The 18,149-nt window shown below is 43.4% G+C and overlaps 1 protein-coding gene across 2 annotated transcripts in view; it reads right to left on the bottom strand.

Annotated features, from left to right (window-relative positions):
- Positions 1-1,202: 1,202 nt before the first annotated feature.
- wwtr1 (WW domain containing transcription regulator 1) overlaps positions 1,203-18,149 on the bottom strand; it is a 158,903-nt gene continuing 141,956 nt past the window's right edge. For both annotated transcript variants that reach the window (XM_059993216.1, XM_059993227.1), the window contains 4 exons: positions 17,466-17,662; positions 7,351-7,496; positions 7,062-7,159; positions 1,203-4,848 (listed from right to left, as the gene is read on the bottom strand). In XM_059993216.1, the coding sequence (XP_059849199.1) occupies positions 4,643-4,848; positions 7,062-7,159; positions 7,351-7,496; positions 17,466-17,662 (647 nt within the window). In that variant the 3' untranslated portion in view covers positions 1,203-4,642. The remainder of the gene's footprint in view (positions 4,849-7,061; positions 7,160-7,350; positions 7,497-17,465; positions 17,663-18,149) is intronic.

The following is an 18,149-nucleotide window of genomic DNA, read 5'->3' as shown; positions in this document are numbered from 1 at the left end:
CGTAGGCTGAATCAAAGGTGGTGACAAATCATATTGAAGGGAGATTAAAAACCTGGCAGTGGTACCATTTCAACCTCTTACTCATTGTCAACAAGACCAAGGAGCTGATTATTGACCTCGGGAGGAGGAAATAGTCCTCATAGGGAGATCAGGCATGGAGAGAATCAGCAATTTTAAATTCTTCAGTTTTATCATTACAGAGGATCTATCCTGGGCCCAGCATGTAAGTGCAATTACAAAGAAAGCACGGCAGTGCCTCTACTTCCTTAAGAGTTTGAGAAGATTCGGCATGACATCTAAAACTTTAACAACTTCTATAGGTGTGTGGTGGAGAGTATATCGATTGGCTCACCACAGCCTGCTAAGGATGCTAATGCTCTTGAATGGAAAATCCAGCAAAAAGTAGTGGATACTGCCCAGTCCATCAGGGGTTAAGCCCTCCCCACCACTGAGCACATCTACATGGAACATTGTCACAGGAAAGCACCATCCATCATTAGAGACTCCTACCACCAAAGTTAGGCCCTCTTCTTACTGCTGCCATCAAGAAGGAGGGACAGGAGCCTCAGGACTCACCCTGCCAGGTTCAAGAACAGTTATTGTCTCTCAACCATCAGGCTCTTGAACCACAGGGGAGATCTTCACTTGCCCCATTCCTGCACTGTTGGACCCACTTTCAAGGGCTCTTTATCTCATGTTCTTGATGATTTTTGCTCATTTATTTATTATTATTTTTTTTCTTTTTGTAGTTGCAGTTTGTTGTCCACCTTGTTGGTGTGGTCTTTCATGGATTCTTTTATTGAGATACAGTGCGGTGTAGGCTGTTCTGGTCCTTTGAGCTGCACCACCCAGCAGCCCCCAGTTTAATCACGGGACAATTTACAATGACCAATTAACCTACCAACCGGTACATATTTGGACTGTGGGAGGAAACCCACACGGTCACAGGGAGAACATAGAAAATCCTTACAAACAGCGGCAGGAAATCTACCATGGTTACTGAATTTATTGAGGATGCCTGCACGAAAATGAATCTCAGGTTTGTATATGTTGACATGTATGTACAATGGTAATAAATTTACTTCGACCATGAGCTTTGAGTGGGTATTGAGCTGATAGGCCAAGGTAAATCCCATGGTAAGATTTTAAGAACAATGTCTTCATCCTTATAGATGGTAAAATGAAAACAAGCACTCAGAAGATACAATCCAATTATATTTATTTTTTTAAAGCTTGTAGTACAGGACTGCAAGGATTTAAACCAGAACTGAACTGTGTTTACATACAACACATATGTTTACCATGCTACAGCAATGTTCACACATCTCAGTATAAAATAACCCGAGTTCAAAAAATAAGGTCACAAACACGATACACTTCCATACCTTATGAATAAATCGAGTGACAAAAATGCTTGCAGTGCAACAGAAGTAATATATCTTAAACTGATAATCTCGATTACTGAAACAGTTCTCAGAAGCTCAGACAGATGTGCTTACAAGCAAACTGTCCAATTTGCATTTGTGCTCCTTTTCTAGATTATCAAAAACTGTAATTAAAAAATATTGTTGTTATCCTGACTTTCCCATCTGTTCCCCACTGCATTTCCATTTCACAAATCCTGTGTTGTACCTTCAGTGCAGTTTCTCAACACTGCCGAGTGGAGAAATTTTTCTTTAGTGGCTGGAGCTAGACGCGAGTATTGGCTACCAGTTGCCTTTTCCATTGCGGCAACAGGGAGCATGGAGGCGAATACAATCGGCAGCCAACACTTGTACATCCCAAAGACCAATTTCTGCACCCAATGATTTTTGCCCCTACCCTATCAGCTGAGATAAATATCACGCCACCCCCTCCCCCAGAAGAAGAGGGGATGACCAGCAATAGTGACTGTACAGACTTCTTCTGGATCAGTTCTAGATCTATCGGCCAAAGTCTATCACAAAGGAGCTCACACCCGCTTTTGAAGGGGTGATCTTCCCAAAGTGATATCACTGCCTTGGCAGCTTAAACTCTGACTGTTTGATTCAAAGATCCTCCTCATTGCCCACATCTGAGTATACAATGATAACGCAGAAGCATCAGCGGAGTTCAGTAAGAGATATTAAAAGGTAAGTTGATTAACACAAATTTACAATAATAATTGAGACTAGTTAACTATGACGTCTAAAAGTGCAATTCACTCAACTCACATTAAGATTCCAAACTTCTTTAAAAAATATCAGACACAGTGCCAATTCTGTAAGGAAAGAGCCTCCCATGTATGAAAGAAGTCAAAAATTCAGGATTATATTAGAGAGGTGAGGACAGTTTCCTTAACCCCATTTGTTTCTGGCCGCTCAGCATTTTCTGTCCTTTCACCTCTTGGTGCGAGGAACAGAGTTCAGGAGAAGACCCGGGTTTGAAGTCTTCCCCCGACACCCCACACTCCTCAGCTTCCCTCCCAACACTGGCCAGAGTAAGCATGAAGAGATTACTTCCCTCAAATGCAAATCCTCACTAACACAAAGTCTACCCTAACACGCACAGTCCCACCCACCCAAAACTCCACACACCTCCAGAAACACATGCAATAAAGGCAAGGGAATGGGAGTGTCGAGCCAAGGTTGTGGTGATGGGATAATGACTCCAAGGCCTCATCTTGCCTTCAAACAACTTTAATCAAAGCCTGACTTCCATTGCACTGCCTGTTCCAGGGATATTTCACTTACAGAGGTCCCAAGTATCAAGCACAGAGTTAACTGGGCACAATGCATAAAACAAGCTCATCAACTTTCTCTGTACAATTCTACATTGTTTTCTGTTCCTCTCTTTTTCATTTAGCGACCTTCCTGTAGCTGCTCCTCAAAGGAGGTCGGGGGGGGGGGGGGGGGGGGGGGGGATACCAGGTGGGTAAGGAGATCTTGCAAATCCAGTGCCCAAACTTTATACTTCTACTAAGTATGGGTGTTGGACAATTGCATAAACAGACAAAGAGCAGCTACAATATGGGTCGCAGAGTTTTTAGTAAAGCCCCATACATCAGGCACTGCCTTCAGTGAAGGGTACAAGTTACACTCAGCAGGCCCAACCTCCTTGCTTGTAGTTAAAATGAATGATTACCATTCACTGCCAATTCATTTTATATCAACCACTTTCTCCCACCCTTCCCTCCACCCCCACTGATTTTCTTGTCCAATTTCCTGAAGAAGGTCATCTTGGTCAAGTCAGATTGGAACGGACTATTTAGAACAGCGTACCAAGCTTTATTTTGTATCGAGGGCATCTTCATAAGGACTTTGACTCACAATGTATTACAACAAAGATGGACTCTGACCCACAATGCATCACAACAAAGGTGCAATTCCAATTACCTTACCACTTCCAAACTGTGTCATCCGTCCTGTTCCTCCATGGACTTTCCCAATCCATTGCGGCTTTTCCCTCTCTATCGTTCCAGGTTTTTACTTAAGAGCCGATGAAAATCCCAACTTTTTTTAAAAAAGTATAACAATTCGAGTATTCAATGTGATAAAAATCCAAAATCCAAGTTTCCTTACAATAATAATTAAAAAAAAGTTTTCTTAAAAAATGATTTAAGTTGTCACTTGATAAAAATGTGGTAGCTTTTTTTTGCAAAAGTCTATTTTTACAGCATATAGCATTATGACAACAAACTATAAGGGTATACCATTACATTTAGCTACATTGTAATATCAAAGCTTTGAAAATTGAGATGCCAAAAAGGTAATGGTGAAATTAAGGGTTACAGCATGCTTACACCATGTTGCCCTGTCCACTCTTTTTACAGAGGTATTAAATACTGCTTTACAGTAAGTGCTTCTTAACACCTCCACTAAATATGTAGGCAAAGGCAGGATGTGTGATTGTGAGAAACCTATTAACAGTGGTGTCTAGGTCATGAGAAGTAACAGCAGATAACAGAGTAACATATGGCTGCCACATGAACAGCCAAATTTGCAGAGATGCCTCACGTGCAAATGGCTACTATCGTCATGACTTGGACTCCAAATTTGCCCACCTTTTTGTACATTATTTTATATATTGAACAATACAAACGATTTTAAAGCTCTGTTCATATTAAATAGATGAGAAGTGTTTGGTATCACTTCAATCTCCTGATAAAAAGGTCACCAAAACAATTTGGGTATGAATGCTCCCTCCCACCTCCCCCCCCCCCCCACCCCACCTTCCCCCTCTCCCACCCAACCTTTCTTTCAGTCTTGAACCAAAAAGACTTCCAGTTGCAAAACAAACAGTTAATCTCTTAGGTTCAATTTTTTTCCTCCTTTAGTTACTAATAATATAATAATGTTTTAAAAGGAGAAAAAGAATTATCCATTTGGCCATGCAAGACAGGACAAGCAGTGGAATCTTTGATCTTCTACTAGAGGTTAATCCCATGATTACTTGGAAGCTCAAAGACATTGAGATAGTTCTAGGATATAGTTCATATAAAATACTGCTAGCCGCCTTTAGTTAAATGAGACAAGCATATACCACTTTGGGGTGAAGGAACGAACATAAAAGTTTTCAGGCAAACAAAAAGCACTACTTGAGACACTTTGCCTCTGATCCAAGCAGAAAGGGTAACTCCATCTCACTTCCTATTTCACTTCTCTTCTCTTGCTTCCCACAGTGATTACAACCAAGTGAGAAAAGTCTCCTTCGGGTTGAGGCTGGACTCCACGTCAGGCAAGATGTCCGACCCAAAGGGCTCCTGCAGGCTTGGCATCAGGTCCTCACCTTCCAGGGTCCCGAGATCCACGTTACTTGCCGGCAGAGAGTCCAGGAAGTCGGGGAAGCGGCTGGGCTGAGTTGTGGTCATGGCAGTCTGCCCCATTTCTCCTGTGAGTAGAACAAATCAGGTTTACATGGAGCTCCACTAAGAGGCACAAGCCCCGCACAAGCCCAAAGCCAACAAGTCTTAGATTCTTCCTTAAAAAAGGCATTACGAACATTTTTTATTTATGCTGTAACTTTGACCAAGGAGCAGTCTTAAACAATTTTATTTATTTCATAATACAAGCAATTCGTTTCATATCTCAAGCTCTTGCAGACTCGGCTGGGAGTGGACTGCCTAGTTTGTATCTGAGCTCTATACATCAGCAGATCTCTGATATCTCCCAAAGTACTGGAGGACCACTGGTAAGTTAAACTAGCTAAATCATCCAGGAACTAATGTTTGATCATAAACACAACAGAAGGTGGAACTCTTGAGCAACACGCACAAAACTCCGGCAGAATTCAGCAGGCCAGGCAGCATTTACAGAGGGCAGTAAAACAGCAACTGTCCTGATGAAGGGTCTCGGCCCAAAACTTTATCTGTTTACTAGCCTCTGTAGATGATGCCTGATCTGCTGAGTTCCTCCAGTATTTTGTGCTGATGTTTGATCATTTCCACTGTGTAGAAGGAATCAGGTCCAATGAAGACCAAAAATTTGTAGATGAAGGAAGTCTGAATTAAACTGGAGCTGAGTTTACGGACAGATCAGCCATGATCTTATTGCATGGCGGGGCAGGCTCGATGAGCCAGATGGCCTACTCCTGCTCCTATTTGTTATGTTCTTGTGTAAAGCAGAAACCACTGGAGACACTCATCAGATAAGGGACACACACACACACACAGAATAACAGATCAATGACCCTTGTTTCTCTCCCAACAGATACTGCCTGACCAGTTCAACCTGCTCAGAATGTCTGTTGTTTCGAGAATCTAGCGCAATCTATTTACTGTCCATGCCCAAAGTGGGTTCCAGGTTACTCAATCCCCTTGCACCTACAATAAGGTCAGAGCATGCAAGAAAAAAACAAAAACAAAAAAAAAAATCAATTTCTGTATGAGAGAGAAAAAAAAATTCTGAATGCTACAGGAACTGGAATATACCTGAAATGTTAGCATTTTTCTTGGTTGAAATAATCTTTCACTTAACCTCTGCAATTGTTTCTACTTGTTCTTGAGGGAACATGGACAACATCCCATGCACCACCAATCTACATGCCATGACACTCAAGGACTTGGGCTATATGTTTATAGTAAGTGCATGCTTTTCCGCTATCATAATCTTACGTGCTGTACATGCCTTGCTCTGTGCGTGACTATTGGTACTGTGTAGGCACCTTGGCCCTGGAGAAACACTGTTTCATCTGGCTATATTCAAGTGCATGGCTGAATAACAAACCTCAACTTGAAGCAGGCATCTCAGCACTACCTTCTCAAGGCCACTTAGGATGGGCAATAAACACTGGCCTTGGCAGCAATCCCATAATTGAATAAATAAACAAAAGTCTTGATGGTCAGTCTCTTTTGTAAGTCTGTTTGCATTTTGCAACCTTTCATCCTTCCCTGGTCAGATGCAGCCTCAGTACTTTTTGTTTCAGATCTCCAACAGCTGGTGGATTGTACTTTCATTGCTGGCCAATTGAATTGTACGGAAACCCAACAACTACACTGAATTCCAAAGAGCCAAACCATTTTTCCATTTATTTTCTGAACTCTGGAAGGAATCTGGGGCTGTGCCACAACAGAAGACATGAAAAGACAGAGCAAAATGATACATTACTGAACAAATTTCATTTCCCAAAATTCAGGACTTGATAGAATTCCAATGGTCTACACTGCTTGTCGTTACTCACACTGTATGGAATTCCGATGCACCAAACCATTTCCTTTTCAGTCGCATTGAATGGAATTCTAATACATTTCAACACAATGCATAAACTTCCAATCATTTTTGCTCACTAACATTGTAGAGAGGTCCAACAGACCAGCTTATCTGTTCCCATTGGAATGAAAATTCCTGATCCAGAGCACAACGACCTAACACAGTAACCAAGTAGAGTGCATGCATTTCAAATGGACATGTCTAAAAATTGTTAGATTTCATTTGGAGTTAAAAGTGTGTTTTAATTGACTGTTTTGCTTTCATTTATAAATAGTGCAATTTGAGAATGCCAGCTGTACCAAAGACAAATCCTCCATAAACTAGTTCCATAATTAAGGATAAGTACTCTCAAAGTACTTTTTTTCAAGAAGACTTGCCCAACGAATCTGAACTCACCTGTATCCATCTCCTCCACATGACCCAGGAAGTCTTCAGGTGTTCTTCCCAATCCTAAACCACTGTCTGCACTTGCCTGGCGTGAATGGTATGGTCCACTGTGTATGGAAGACCAGAGCGAATTGCAACACCGGAGATGGAAAAGAAAAGGGATGGAGGAGTGGAGGAGAAATGGAAGTCACTTATTAACAAGTCCAGTTTACTATATGCACATGAATGTATAACATTTTCTGAAACTAATAGCGAAGGTCATTAGAATCTGTCTCTTGTAAACCGAAATACAACTTGCCTGCTGAGGAAGGGGTCAGAGCCATTGTTTGTGATGACGTGCATCTCCTGTGTCATAGTTGGTGTAGAGACAGCATTCTGGGCTGTGGGGATGTTTTCCGATTCAATGGGAATCTGACTGGGAATCTGATTATACAAGGCCTTCTCCTGAAAGAAACATAGAAGCTGTAACCAAGTGTCAACCCTAAAGAGACAATAGTAACTAGAAACAATTAGCTCCTAAATCTTGAGAACGTCTGACTCCGTTAAGGAATGGAATCTCAAAAGGCACGAACAGAAAAGCGCCTGTGCGCACTCACGCATGCATGCATGCACATGCACACGCACACACACGCGCGCGCACACACACGCATACGCACACGCACACACGCACATGCACACGCACACACACACACACACAATGTTGTATCCTTGATCTTGTGCTGCATTCCTTCCAGTGGATGATTTTTATTTCAACCCCATTCTTCTACCTTCTCCCCTTAACCTTTGGCATCCTTACTAACCAAGAATTTATCAATCTCCACTTTAAATCTGCTCAATGACTTGGCCTTCACAGCCACCTGTGGCAATGAGTTCCACAGATTCCCCACCATCTAGCTAAAGACTTTCCTCCTCATCTTTGTCCTCAAAGGGTGCCCGTCTATTGTGCCATCTGGTCTTAGCCACTAATGGAAACATCCTCTGCATGTCCACACTATCTAGGCCTTTCAATATTTGATCCACCTTATTCTTCTAAACTCCCGCAGGTACAGGCTTGGATGCACCAGAAAAGATCTGTTGGGCTGAATGGTCTGATTCTGTGCTCTAAGTTCAATGTGGTATATAATATCCATCACTCCCTGACATTAGCAACAGCATGTGTAGTTAGAGCTTGTAAAGACACCGAAGGTGGTCAATTCACTCATCAAATGCATTCTGGTTCTCAGGGACCTGTTCCCATTGCCCTTCCCCTGTTGTTCCCCTGTACCCCAGCAATGGTAACTGCTTTTCACATGACCACAGGAAACTGCAAAGAATAATGGAAACACACAAAATGCTGGAGGAACTCAATAGGTCAGGCAGCATCTGTGGAAATGAATAAACAGTTGACATTTTGGGCCAAGACCCTTCCTTAGGACTGGAAAGGAAGAGGAAAGATGACAGAATAAAAAGGTGGCGGGGGAGGGAAGGAGGATGGCTAGAAGGTGATAGGAAGCCAGGTGGGTAGGAAAGGTAAAGGGTTCCCTATGACATGGTTCCCTAATACAATACAATGGACTCTTCCCTCACAATCTACCTCATTCTGAAAGGACAAGCTTTTCAATACGTACATCTTGGAACATGTGCCAATAATAAACCAATTCCAATTCTAACAATTTCCTAATAATTGCAGAGGTTAGTTAATTACAGAGGACACGCCTTGTTTTCATTGCTACCATTAGGAAGGAGGTACAGAAGACTGAAGACACACAGTCAATGATTCAGGAACATCTTCTTCCCCTCTGCCGTCATATTTCTGAACAGACATTGAACGGATGAACACTACCTCACTGCTTTTCTATTTTTATTTTTGCACTAAATATTTAACTTAACTATTTTATATATACACACATACACACTGCAATTCACATTTTTTCTGCTATCATGTATTGCATTGTACTGCTGCCACAGAGACAACGACATATACTGGTATTATTAAACCTGATTCTGATTCTGAACCACACAATGTGTCTTTGAGATTTGGGAGAAAGTCGGAGTACTGGTGGGGGGGGGGGGTGGACGCACACTGCCACGGGGAACATAGACAAACTCCACGCAGGCAGCAGCCAAGGTCGGGTTTGAACCCACCTCCTGGAGCCAGGAGGCCGTGGCATTAACTGCTGAGTCATAGTGCCAGTCTCATTCACCCACCCTTTGTACCAGTGGGGGCATCCAGTGCTCCTGAGGCAGGATCAGTTCAGAGTTCTTCCCACAGTACCTCGACAACTCACTCACATCTAGCAAGGAGGCATCCCAGCATCAGGGCTTAAGGAGATTTTGTTTGCCACCAAAGACTCTCGCAAACTTCTACAGATGTTCCGCGTGGCATCACCATCTGGTGTCGAGGCGTCAATGCACAGCATCGGAAAAATCTGCAGAGGGCTATAAACTCATCCAGTTCCATCACAGACACAAGCCTCCCCATGATCAAAGACATCTTCAAAAGGCCAAGCCTCAAGAAGGTGGCATCCATCACTAAGGACCCTCACTATCTGGGACATGCCCTCTTCTCATTAGCACCATCAGGGAGGAAATGTAGGAGCCACACTCAACATGTTAGGAACAGCTTCCTCCCCTGCATCATCAGATTTCTGAATGCTCCATCACCCCAATGAGCATCACCTCAATATTCTTCTTCACCACATTTTTTATAACTGGTAGTAATTCTTACGTCTTGCACTGTACTGCTGCTACAAAACAACACATTTTCCATTGTATATCAGCAACAATAAACCTGATTCTGATACAAGCAAGAGAACCAGCTGGCCATAACAAACAACTCAGTACCTCCAGTTTGAAATCACAGCCATGTGACAATTAGCAGTGCATCCATCACTGCGGAGAGCGTAGACAGTTACCGTCTTCACTTTCTGCACCAGACAGCTTCTCAAACATGCCTTCCATTCAATCACCATTGCTGTCTCACAGCTAAGAGAAACCCACGACTGTTTTGAGTAAGGACATTAATTACCTCACCGAAGGAACAGGCCCAGTGGACACAACTGGCCCTTATGATCCATTGGCACAGTCTTCGGTTTGTTTTGGATGATATGCTAGTTGCATCCAACAACAAGGTGCCGTAAAATTAGTCTCTACATTCATGTCCCTTTTATCTTTCGCCAAACAAGAAGACGCTTACTGAAGAAAATGGGATTTCTGTCAGGCTGCTGTTTATAGACTGTAGCTTAGCATTCAACACCATCCTACCCTCAGTACTAATCAACAACCTCCAGAACCCGGGTCTCTGTACCTCTCTCTGCAACTGGATCCTTGACTTCCTCATCATGAGAACACAGTCAGTGTGAATCAGAAATAGCATCTCATCTCCTCGCTGACAATCAACACTGCAATACACCAAGATGCATTCTTAGCCCACCGCTCTTAGTCTACAATCATGACTGTGTGGCTTAGCACAGCTTAAACATCATCTATAAATCTATAAATTTCAGTAAGACCGAGGAGGTGAATGTGGTCTTCAGGAAGGAGAAGTTGAGGGAACACAAATGAGACCTGATTGAGGAATCAACAGTAGGAAGGGTAAACAGTTTCAAGTTTCTGGGTGTCAACATCTCTGAAGATCTATCCTGGGCCCAACATATTGATGCAATTACAAAGAAAGCACGACAGCGGCTATATCTCATTAGGAGTTTGAGGAGAGTTGGTATGTCACTAAAGGCGTGCAAATTTCTACAGATGTGGACTATATTCTAACTGGTTGAGTCACCGTTTGGTAAGGACAGGCTACCACACGGGATCAGAAAAGGCTGCAGAAAGTTGTAAACCCAGGCAGCTGCATCATGGGCACTAGGTAATGTTGTAGATCACACTTGGAATATTGTGTTCCGTTATGGGTGCCTCATTATAGGAAGGAGGTGGAAGCTTTAGAGAGGGTGCAAAGGAGATCTAGCAGGAATATTGCCTGGATTAGACAGTATGTCTTATCAGGAGAGGTTGAGTGAGCTAGGGATTTTCTCTTTGGAGTACAGGATGTGAGGAGACTTGATAAAGGAATATGAGATAAGAGGTATAGATCAAGTGGATAGCCTGGGACTTTTTCCCAAGAAACGGCTAATATAAGGGTAAGCACATGGAACACCCAGCCATGGGGAGAGGCAGATATATTAGGGGTATTTAAAAACTCTTAGATAGGCACATTGATGACATAAAAATGGAAGGACTATATAGGAGGAAAAGGTTAGATTGATCTTAGGGTTGGTTAAAAGGTCATCACAACATCGTGGGCCAAAGGTCCGGTACGGTGCTATAATGTTTAATGCTCTATGTTCTATGAAATTGAAGTGAAGCCCTATTTGCCCTCTCAGCTGGTATGAAATATCACTTGGCCCTAATTTACAGAAGAGGCGAGCACTTCCTGGTACCTGATCAATCACTGAAACCTGATGTATTACCTTGATATCAAAACGTGCTTCTTTCAGCGGGAAGTTGCTAAGCACCGAATGACCACCACAGTATCACGTGACTCCACTCCAGATGCACTTCATTGTCTTTCAGGCACCCTGGGAGGTCTTGAAATGAATGTGACAAGGGCTAAGTAAATGTAGGTCCTTTTTTCTCTTGAAGCAAAAGGACCTACATTCCTGGCTAGGAATGAAATGGATATGACTGTGGGGCGGGGGGGGGGTGTGTGATCAATCCTGTAATCTGAACTCTTCAGAAATGGGATTAAGATCTGGGTGGACCATTGCTTTGTGTACTGTTTTGAAACAGGGATCACACAGTCAGCAGCTCACTTTACTTCACTACACAAATTGCTTTCCTCTCTTAAAAAAACAATACAACAGAAGCTGGCGGCTGATGTGTTGCATGTTCCACTGGCAGGCAAAATTGAAACCCTTTCCATTGCAACCTGCACATCACCGATTGGAAGTATTTTGACTGGCTGAAATATTGACCATTATGGGTCACAGAGTCATAGAACAGTAGGAGTACAGAAACAGGCCCTTCAGCCCATCTAACATGTGCCGAACCATTTAAACTGCTTTACTCCCATTGACCTGCACCAGCACCACAGCCCTACACACCCAAGTACCTATCCAAACCTCTCTTAAACGTTGAAATTGAGCTCGCATGCACCAATTCAGCTGAGTGCTCTCAGCACCCTCAATGAGGAAGTTTACAAATTTCTCTCCTGGAAAACAGTTTATACGTTACTCATGAAATATGCTGTCCCAGCTTCTTGAACCTGCTCCTTTGCTTCATAAGCATATAAAAGCACTAGAACATAGAACAGTGCAACTCAGGAAATGGCCTTTCGGCCCACAATGTCTGTGCAGGGCCCGGTACCAAATTGAACTAAACCTCTTCTGTCTTCACATGATCCACATCCCTCCATTACCTATCCAAAAGCCTCCGAAAAGCCACTGTTGTATCTGCTTCCACCACCACCCCTGAGACCTGTCTTCTGTGTCAAAAAACTGTCCAGTACATCTCTGTTAAACATTCCCCCTCTCACTTTAAATACAAGCCCCCTAGCATTTGATATTACAGAGAATGGTGGCTGGTCTTGTACCTCAAGCCTGCTTTCCCTCATCCCTGGCATTACAGTTCCCTCAGTTCCTTAAATATGGCAATCTACAGCACACTGTGCCCCTTTGAGAATTTCACAATGGGTTCATCTGCAGATCGTCTAGACTCCAGACTATAGACTTCTGCTTGCATTTGTGTCGTCCGACACTGGCCTTGTATACATCAATTGATGCTAAGTCTATTCAGCCCATGTTGTGCACATAGACACAGATGCAAATTCACGGCAAAATAGCCATGTAATTCATGGGGATTCCAAGTCAAAGCTGCTCTTCCTGAGTGTCCACAGTCCTCAGAGAAGTCCAAAGCTTCAAAGCCTGTTCCAAATGGCCAATATCTTAACTGAGACATACGGTACCTATAAACGTTATTCACCACCCTTGGAAGTTTTCAAGTTTCAATGTTTTACAACATTGAATCACAGTGAATTTAATTTGGCTTTTTTTTGACACTGGTTAACAGAAAAAGACTCTTGTGTTAAGGTAAGAACGGATCTCTACAAAGTGATCCAAGTTAATTGCAAATATAAAACACAAAATAGTTGATCTCTCCCACAGAAGCTCTGGACAAGTTATGAGTACAGAGGGAGCTGAACAAGAGTGTGAGATTGGCAAAGGGAGAGAGGACTGTAATGCATATGTAAAGAATCACTGATCATTTCTGCCAAATAATTTCCTGTCAAATTATCAGAGAATGACACGTTCAGTATCTCTGCCCAAAGCTGAGAGAGTGGCCTCCGCGGGAGATGATCAGCTCACTCTAAGGTTGAAGGAGCAACACATGGTCTATTTTGGAAGCCTCCAACCTGACGACATGAATATCAATTTCTCTAGCCCCTTGTAATTTCTCATCCCTCTTCCTTCTCTCTTTTTGCATTCTCCATTCTGACCCTCCTCTTACCTCTTCTCTTCACCTCACCTGCCTACCATCTCCCTCTGGTGCCCCTCCTCCTTTCCTTTTTCTCCATAGTTCACTTTCCTTGCTTATCAGAATCCTTCTAATTCAGCCCGTTATCTTTTCCACCTATCACCTCCCAGCTGTTCACTTCCTCCTCCCCTCCTCCATCCATCTTCCCCCCCTTAACGGGATTCACCTATCACCTTCTAGCTCATTCTCCTTCCCCTCCGCCCACCTTCATATTCTGGCCTCTTCCCCTTCCTTTCCAGCCCCATTGAAGGGCCTCAGCCTAAAACCTCGACTCTTTATTCCTTTTCGTAGACGCTGACTGATCTGCAGAGTTCCTCGAGCATTTTGTGTGTGTTGCTCTGCTTAAAGCCCCTGTGAAGCTGCACTCTCCCCATTATTCCACTTCTGTGACGGAGGCCAAGGAGAACTCCTCCTGAAAAAAACAGGAATATTCCTGACAGGATTTGCCTTGGAGACAGTATGGCTGTGATCGATCACAGCAAGTGTGTTTTTTGTTTACTCTGATTGTCTCTGTTGTTCTTCCTCTGGTTTCCTGTTGTGTGAGAAGTGACACAGGGATAAGGAAAAAAGGATCTCCACTGGCATTGTTGTCACGTAGCTGGCAGGCATCAGACAGTGATATACAACACATTGAGTACTGAGTACTGGGGCGTAGTAGCGTGGTGCTTTACAGTACTAGTGACCCAGGTTTAATTCCTGCCGCTGCCTGTAAGGAGTTTGCATGTTCTCCCCGTGACTGTGTTGGTTTCCTCTGTGCTCCGGTTTCCTCCCACAGTCCAAAGATATAATAGGAGGTTGGTAGGTTAACTGGTCATTGAAAGGTGTCCGTGATTAGGCTAGGATTAAGTTGGAGTATTGCAGGACAGTGGGGCTCAAAGGGATGGAAGGGCCTATTCTGTGCTGTATGTCAATAAGAAAAATGTAAATAAATATACATCTCCACCAACACAGGTTCAATCCTGACCTCAGGTGCTGTCAGTGTGGACAGCATGTGTGACTACGTGCTCTGTCTTTTTCTGAGGGCTCTGGTTTCCTTCTGCATTCCAAAGACATGCTGACAAAATTGGTTGTGAGCAGTACTGTGCAAAAGTCTTAGGCTCGTATATATAACTAGAGTGCCCAAGCACAGTGCTGTATTTGACAACATTGCACAGACAGCGAGTTTGTAAATCTGGCGGGAGCCAAGAATTTTAGGAATGGTGAGGGTGCAGCACCATGGGAGGGGTATGGGACAGGTGGCAGAGAATGAGTGCCAGGAGCGGTGGGTGACGAAGATGCAGACACACCTAGCCTTGAGACACTAGGCAAGGTCATTCAATTCCAGACAATTAGTTTATTAATCATTACAGAATGTCTCTCTGGTGCTTTCCACTCCCTCCCCTCTCCCTTCCCCTTTTGCCAACTATGATTGAACCCTCCCTGCCCCCTTCCCATTCTCACAATAGAGATTCATATCAGAATCAGATTTATCATCACTCACATGTCATGAAATTTGTTTTCTTGTGCCAACGGTAGAGTGCGGTTATTACAGTACTATGCAAAAGTCTTGGACTCCCTAACCATATATCTATGTACCTAAGGGTTTTTCACAGTACCGTAAACTTGTAATTCTCCCCTATGTTGTGGCGAAAGAAGAAAACGGGAAAAAGGGAGGGGATGTCGGGTGTACGGTGGGAAAATGGAGGGAACATGAGAGAGAAAGAAAAACAAAAAGGGCAATACACCGGAAGGAGCGTAGATGAGGTTTACAAAGATGGTACCCGGACATACAGAGAGAGATTGAGCAGTCTAGGACTTTATCCATTAGAGGACAGGAGAACAAAGGGTGATCTTGTCAAGGTATTTAAGATCATGAGGGGCATAGATAGGTGAGTGCACACAGTCTTTTCCCAGGATTGGGGAATCTAGGACCAGAGGACATAGATGGGGAAGAAATGTCATGGGAATTTGAGGGGCCATCTAGAGTGTTAAGACCATAAGAGATAGAAGCAAAATTAGGCCATTCAGCCCATTGAGTCTGCTTTGCCATTCCATCATGGCTGATTTATTATCCCGCTCTCCCCCATTCTCCTACCTTCTCCCCATAACGTTTGATGCCCTGACAAATCAAGAATCTATCAAACTCTGCTTTAAGTATTTTCATTAACTTGACCTCCACAGCCATCTGTGGGAATGAATTCCACAGAAACACTACACTCTGACTAAAGACTTTTCCTAATCTCTGTCCATATGGTGATCTCTCTGTTCTGAAGCTGTGCCCTCTAGTCTTAGACTCACTCACTACAGGAGACATCCTCTCCACATCCACTCTGTCTAGGCCTTTCAATATTTGATAGGTTTCATTTAGACGCCCCACCTCATTCTTGTAAACTCCAAGTGAGTACAGGTGCAGAGGCATTAAACACGCCTCATACGTTAACCCTTTTCTTCCCAGAATCATTCTCATGAACATCCGCTGAATCCTCTCCAACGCCAGCACATCTTTTCTTAGATAAGGAGCCCAAAACTGCTCATGATACTCCAAGTTCAATAAAGCCTGACATCACATCCTTGCTCTCATACTTCAGTCCTCTCGAAATGAATGCTTACATTGTCATTTACACCCTTTACCACTGACACAATCTGCAAGCCAAACTTCATGGAATCCTGCACAAGGACTCCCAAATCCCCTTACACCTCTGATATTTCTCCCCATTTAGAAAATAGTCTACACCTTTATTCCTTCTACCAAAGTATATGACATTAGATTCCACCTGCCACTTCTTTGCCCACTCTCCCAATCTGCCCAAGTCCTTCAGCTGACTCGTTGCTCCCTCTACACTACCTGCCCCTCCGCCTACCTTTGTACTGTCTGCAGACATCACCTCAAAGCCATCAATTCCATCATCCAAATAATTGACATATGCAAATACAGACCCCTGCAGAACACCCCTGGTCACCAGCAGACAACCCGAACAGGCCCCCTTTGTTCCCACTCTTTCCCTCCTGCCAGTCCACCAATCTTCTATTCATACTAGTATTTTTTTTCCTGTAATATCTATTATCTTGGTTAGCAGCCTCATGTGCGGTACTTTGTCAAAGGCCTTCTCAAAATCCAAGTAAGCAGAGTCCAATGACTCTCCTTTGTCTATCCTGTGTATGAGCAGAATTACACCGTTCGGCCACTTGATCATGGCTGATTTATTATCCCTCAACACACACACACTAAATGCTAGAGGAACTCAGCAGGCCAGGCAGCATCTATGGAAAAAAAGTACAGTTGACATTTCGGGCCGAAACCCTTCAGCAGGTCTTCCAGGAATGCCTACCTGAAAAAGTTTAAATCTCCTTTTCAATGGGAGTTCAGTGAAACACTCCCTCTCTCTGCTCCCCCCCCCCCCCCCCACTGCGACCCCTGCTGCTCTCCAACTCCTGTACTTTTTCCCATTTTGCGTGTGTTGCTCGGATTTCCTGCATCTGCAGATTTTCTCTTGTTTGTGGTTATTATTCCTCAACCCCATTCTCTTGTCTTCTTCCTGTAACCTTTGACTATTATTATTTAATTATTTATGGTTTTATATTGCTATATTTCTACATTATTCTTGGTTGGTGCGACTGTAATGAAACCCAATTTCCCATAATTTCCCTCGGGATCAATAAAGTATGTCTGTCTGTCCGTCTGTCTATCTGTCTGATATCCACTTGAAATATACCCTATGGCTTGGCCTCAGCAGCCAGCTATGGCAATGAATTCCACAGATTCATCACCCTCTGGCTAAAGATGGTCCTCCTCACTTGACGGTAATGAACCAATACTAATATCCCTGCACACCCCTATCTCTCTAAAGGCAGCACAGCTCATTAATATCCGCAGAACAACCGGCTGTCGTTGGAGTGGTCCAGCCAGCGGGAGGGATAGCTAGCTACCTGTCTCATGAGCTCTTGCTGCAGGTGTTTGATTCTCTCCTTCTCCATCTGGATCTGCTGCAGGCGCATCTTTTGCTGGTGTTTCTGCTGCACCGTCATGGCGCTGGAGAGGCTCATCATGGCCATCCGAGGGTTTTGGGAGGGCATTCCAGACGGAGTCACAGTGGTGTTTGGAGTCATCTGCTGTTGGCTCATCACTGGGGAGAAAGGGAAGTGGTTAAAACCGATGGTAATAATCAGCTGCGGTAAAAATATTATTTTCAGTTCCCAAGTGCTCATTACTTTGGACCATGCCATGGGAATGACAGAATATGGACCCCTTCTCCTCAATGCTCCACACTCTGCTCCAGGCAAATTCTCAGAATTAATCTATTCAAAGTTTAAAGTTCAGAAGAAATTCATCATCAAAGTACTTAAGTTGCCATATACTACCTTGCCATTCATTCTTTCACAGGCATTTACAAGCAAAATTTTAAAAAGCAATAGATTTTATGAAAAACTATACATAAACAAGGACTGACAAACAAATTACGTAAGTTTTAAAAAATACTTAAGTCATGAGTTGTAAAGAGACCTCGAAAGTGGGTCTGTATGTCATAGAATCAATTCAGAGTTGTGGAGAGTGAATTCAGAATTCGTAGGGTGATAACTGTTCCTGAACCTGGTGGCGCTCCTGTATCTCCT

The sequence above is a fragment of the Hypanus sabinus genome, chromosome 2, assembly GCF_030144855.1.
Source record: "Hypanus sabinus isolate sHypSab1 chromosome 2, sHypSab1.hap1, whole genome shotgun sequence".
NCBI lineage: Eukaryota > Metazoa > Chordata > Chondrichthyes > Myliobatiformes > Dasyatidae > Hypanus > Hypanus sabinus.
Note: the sequence above shows the minus strand (reverse complement) of the source record. Positions and strands in the feature narration are given on the sequence as shown.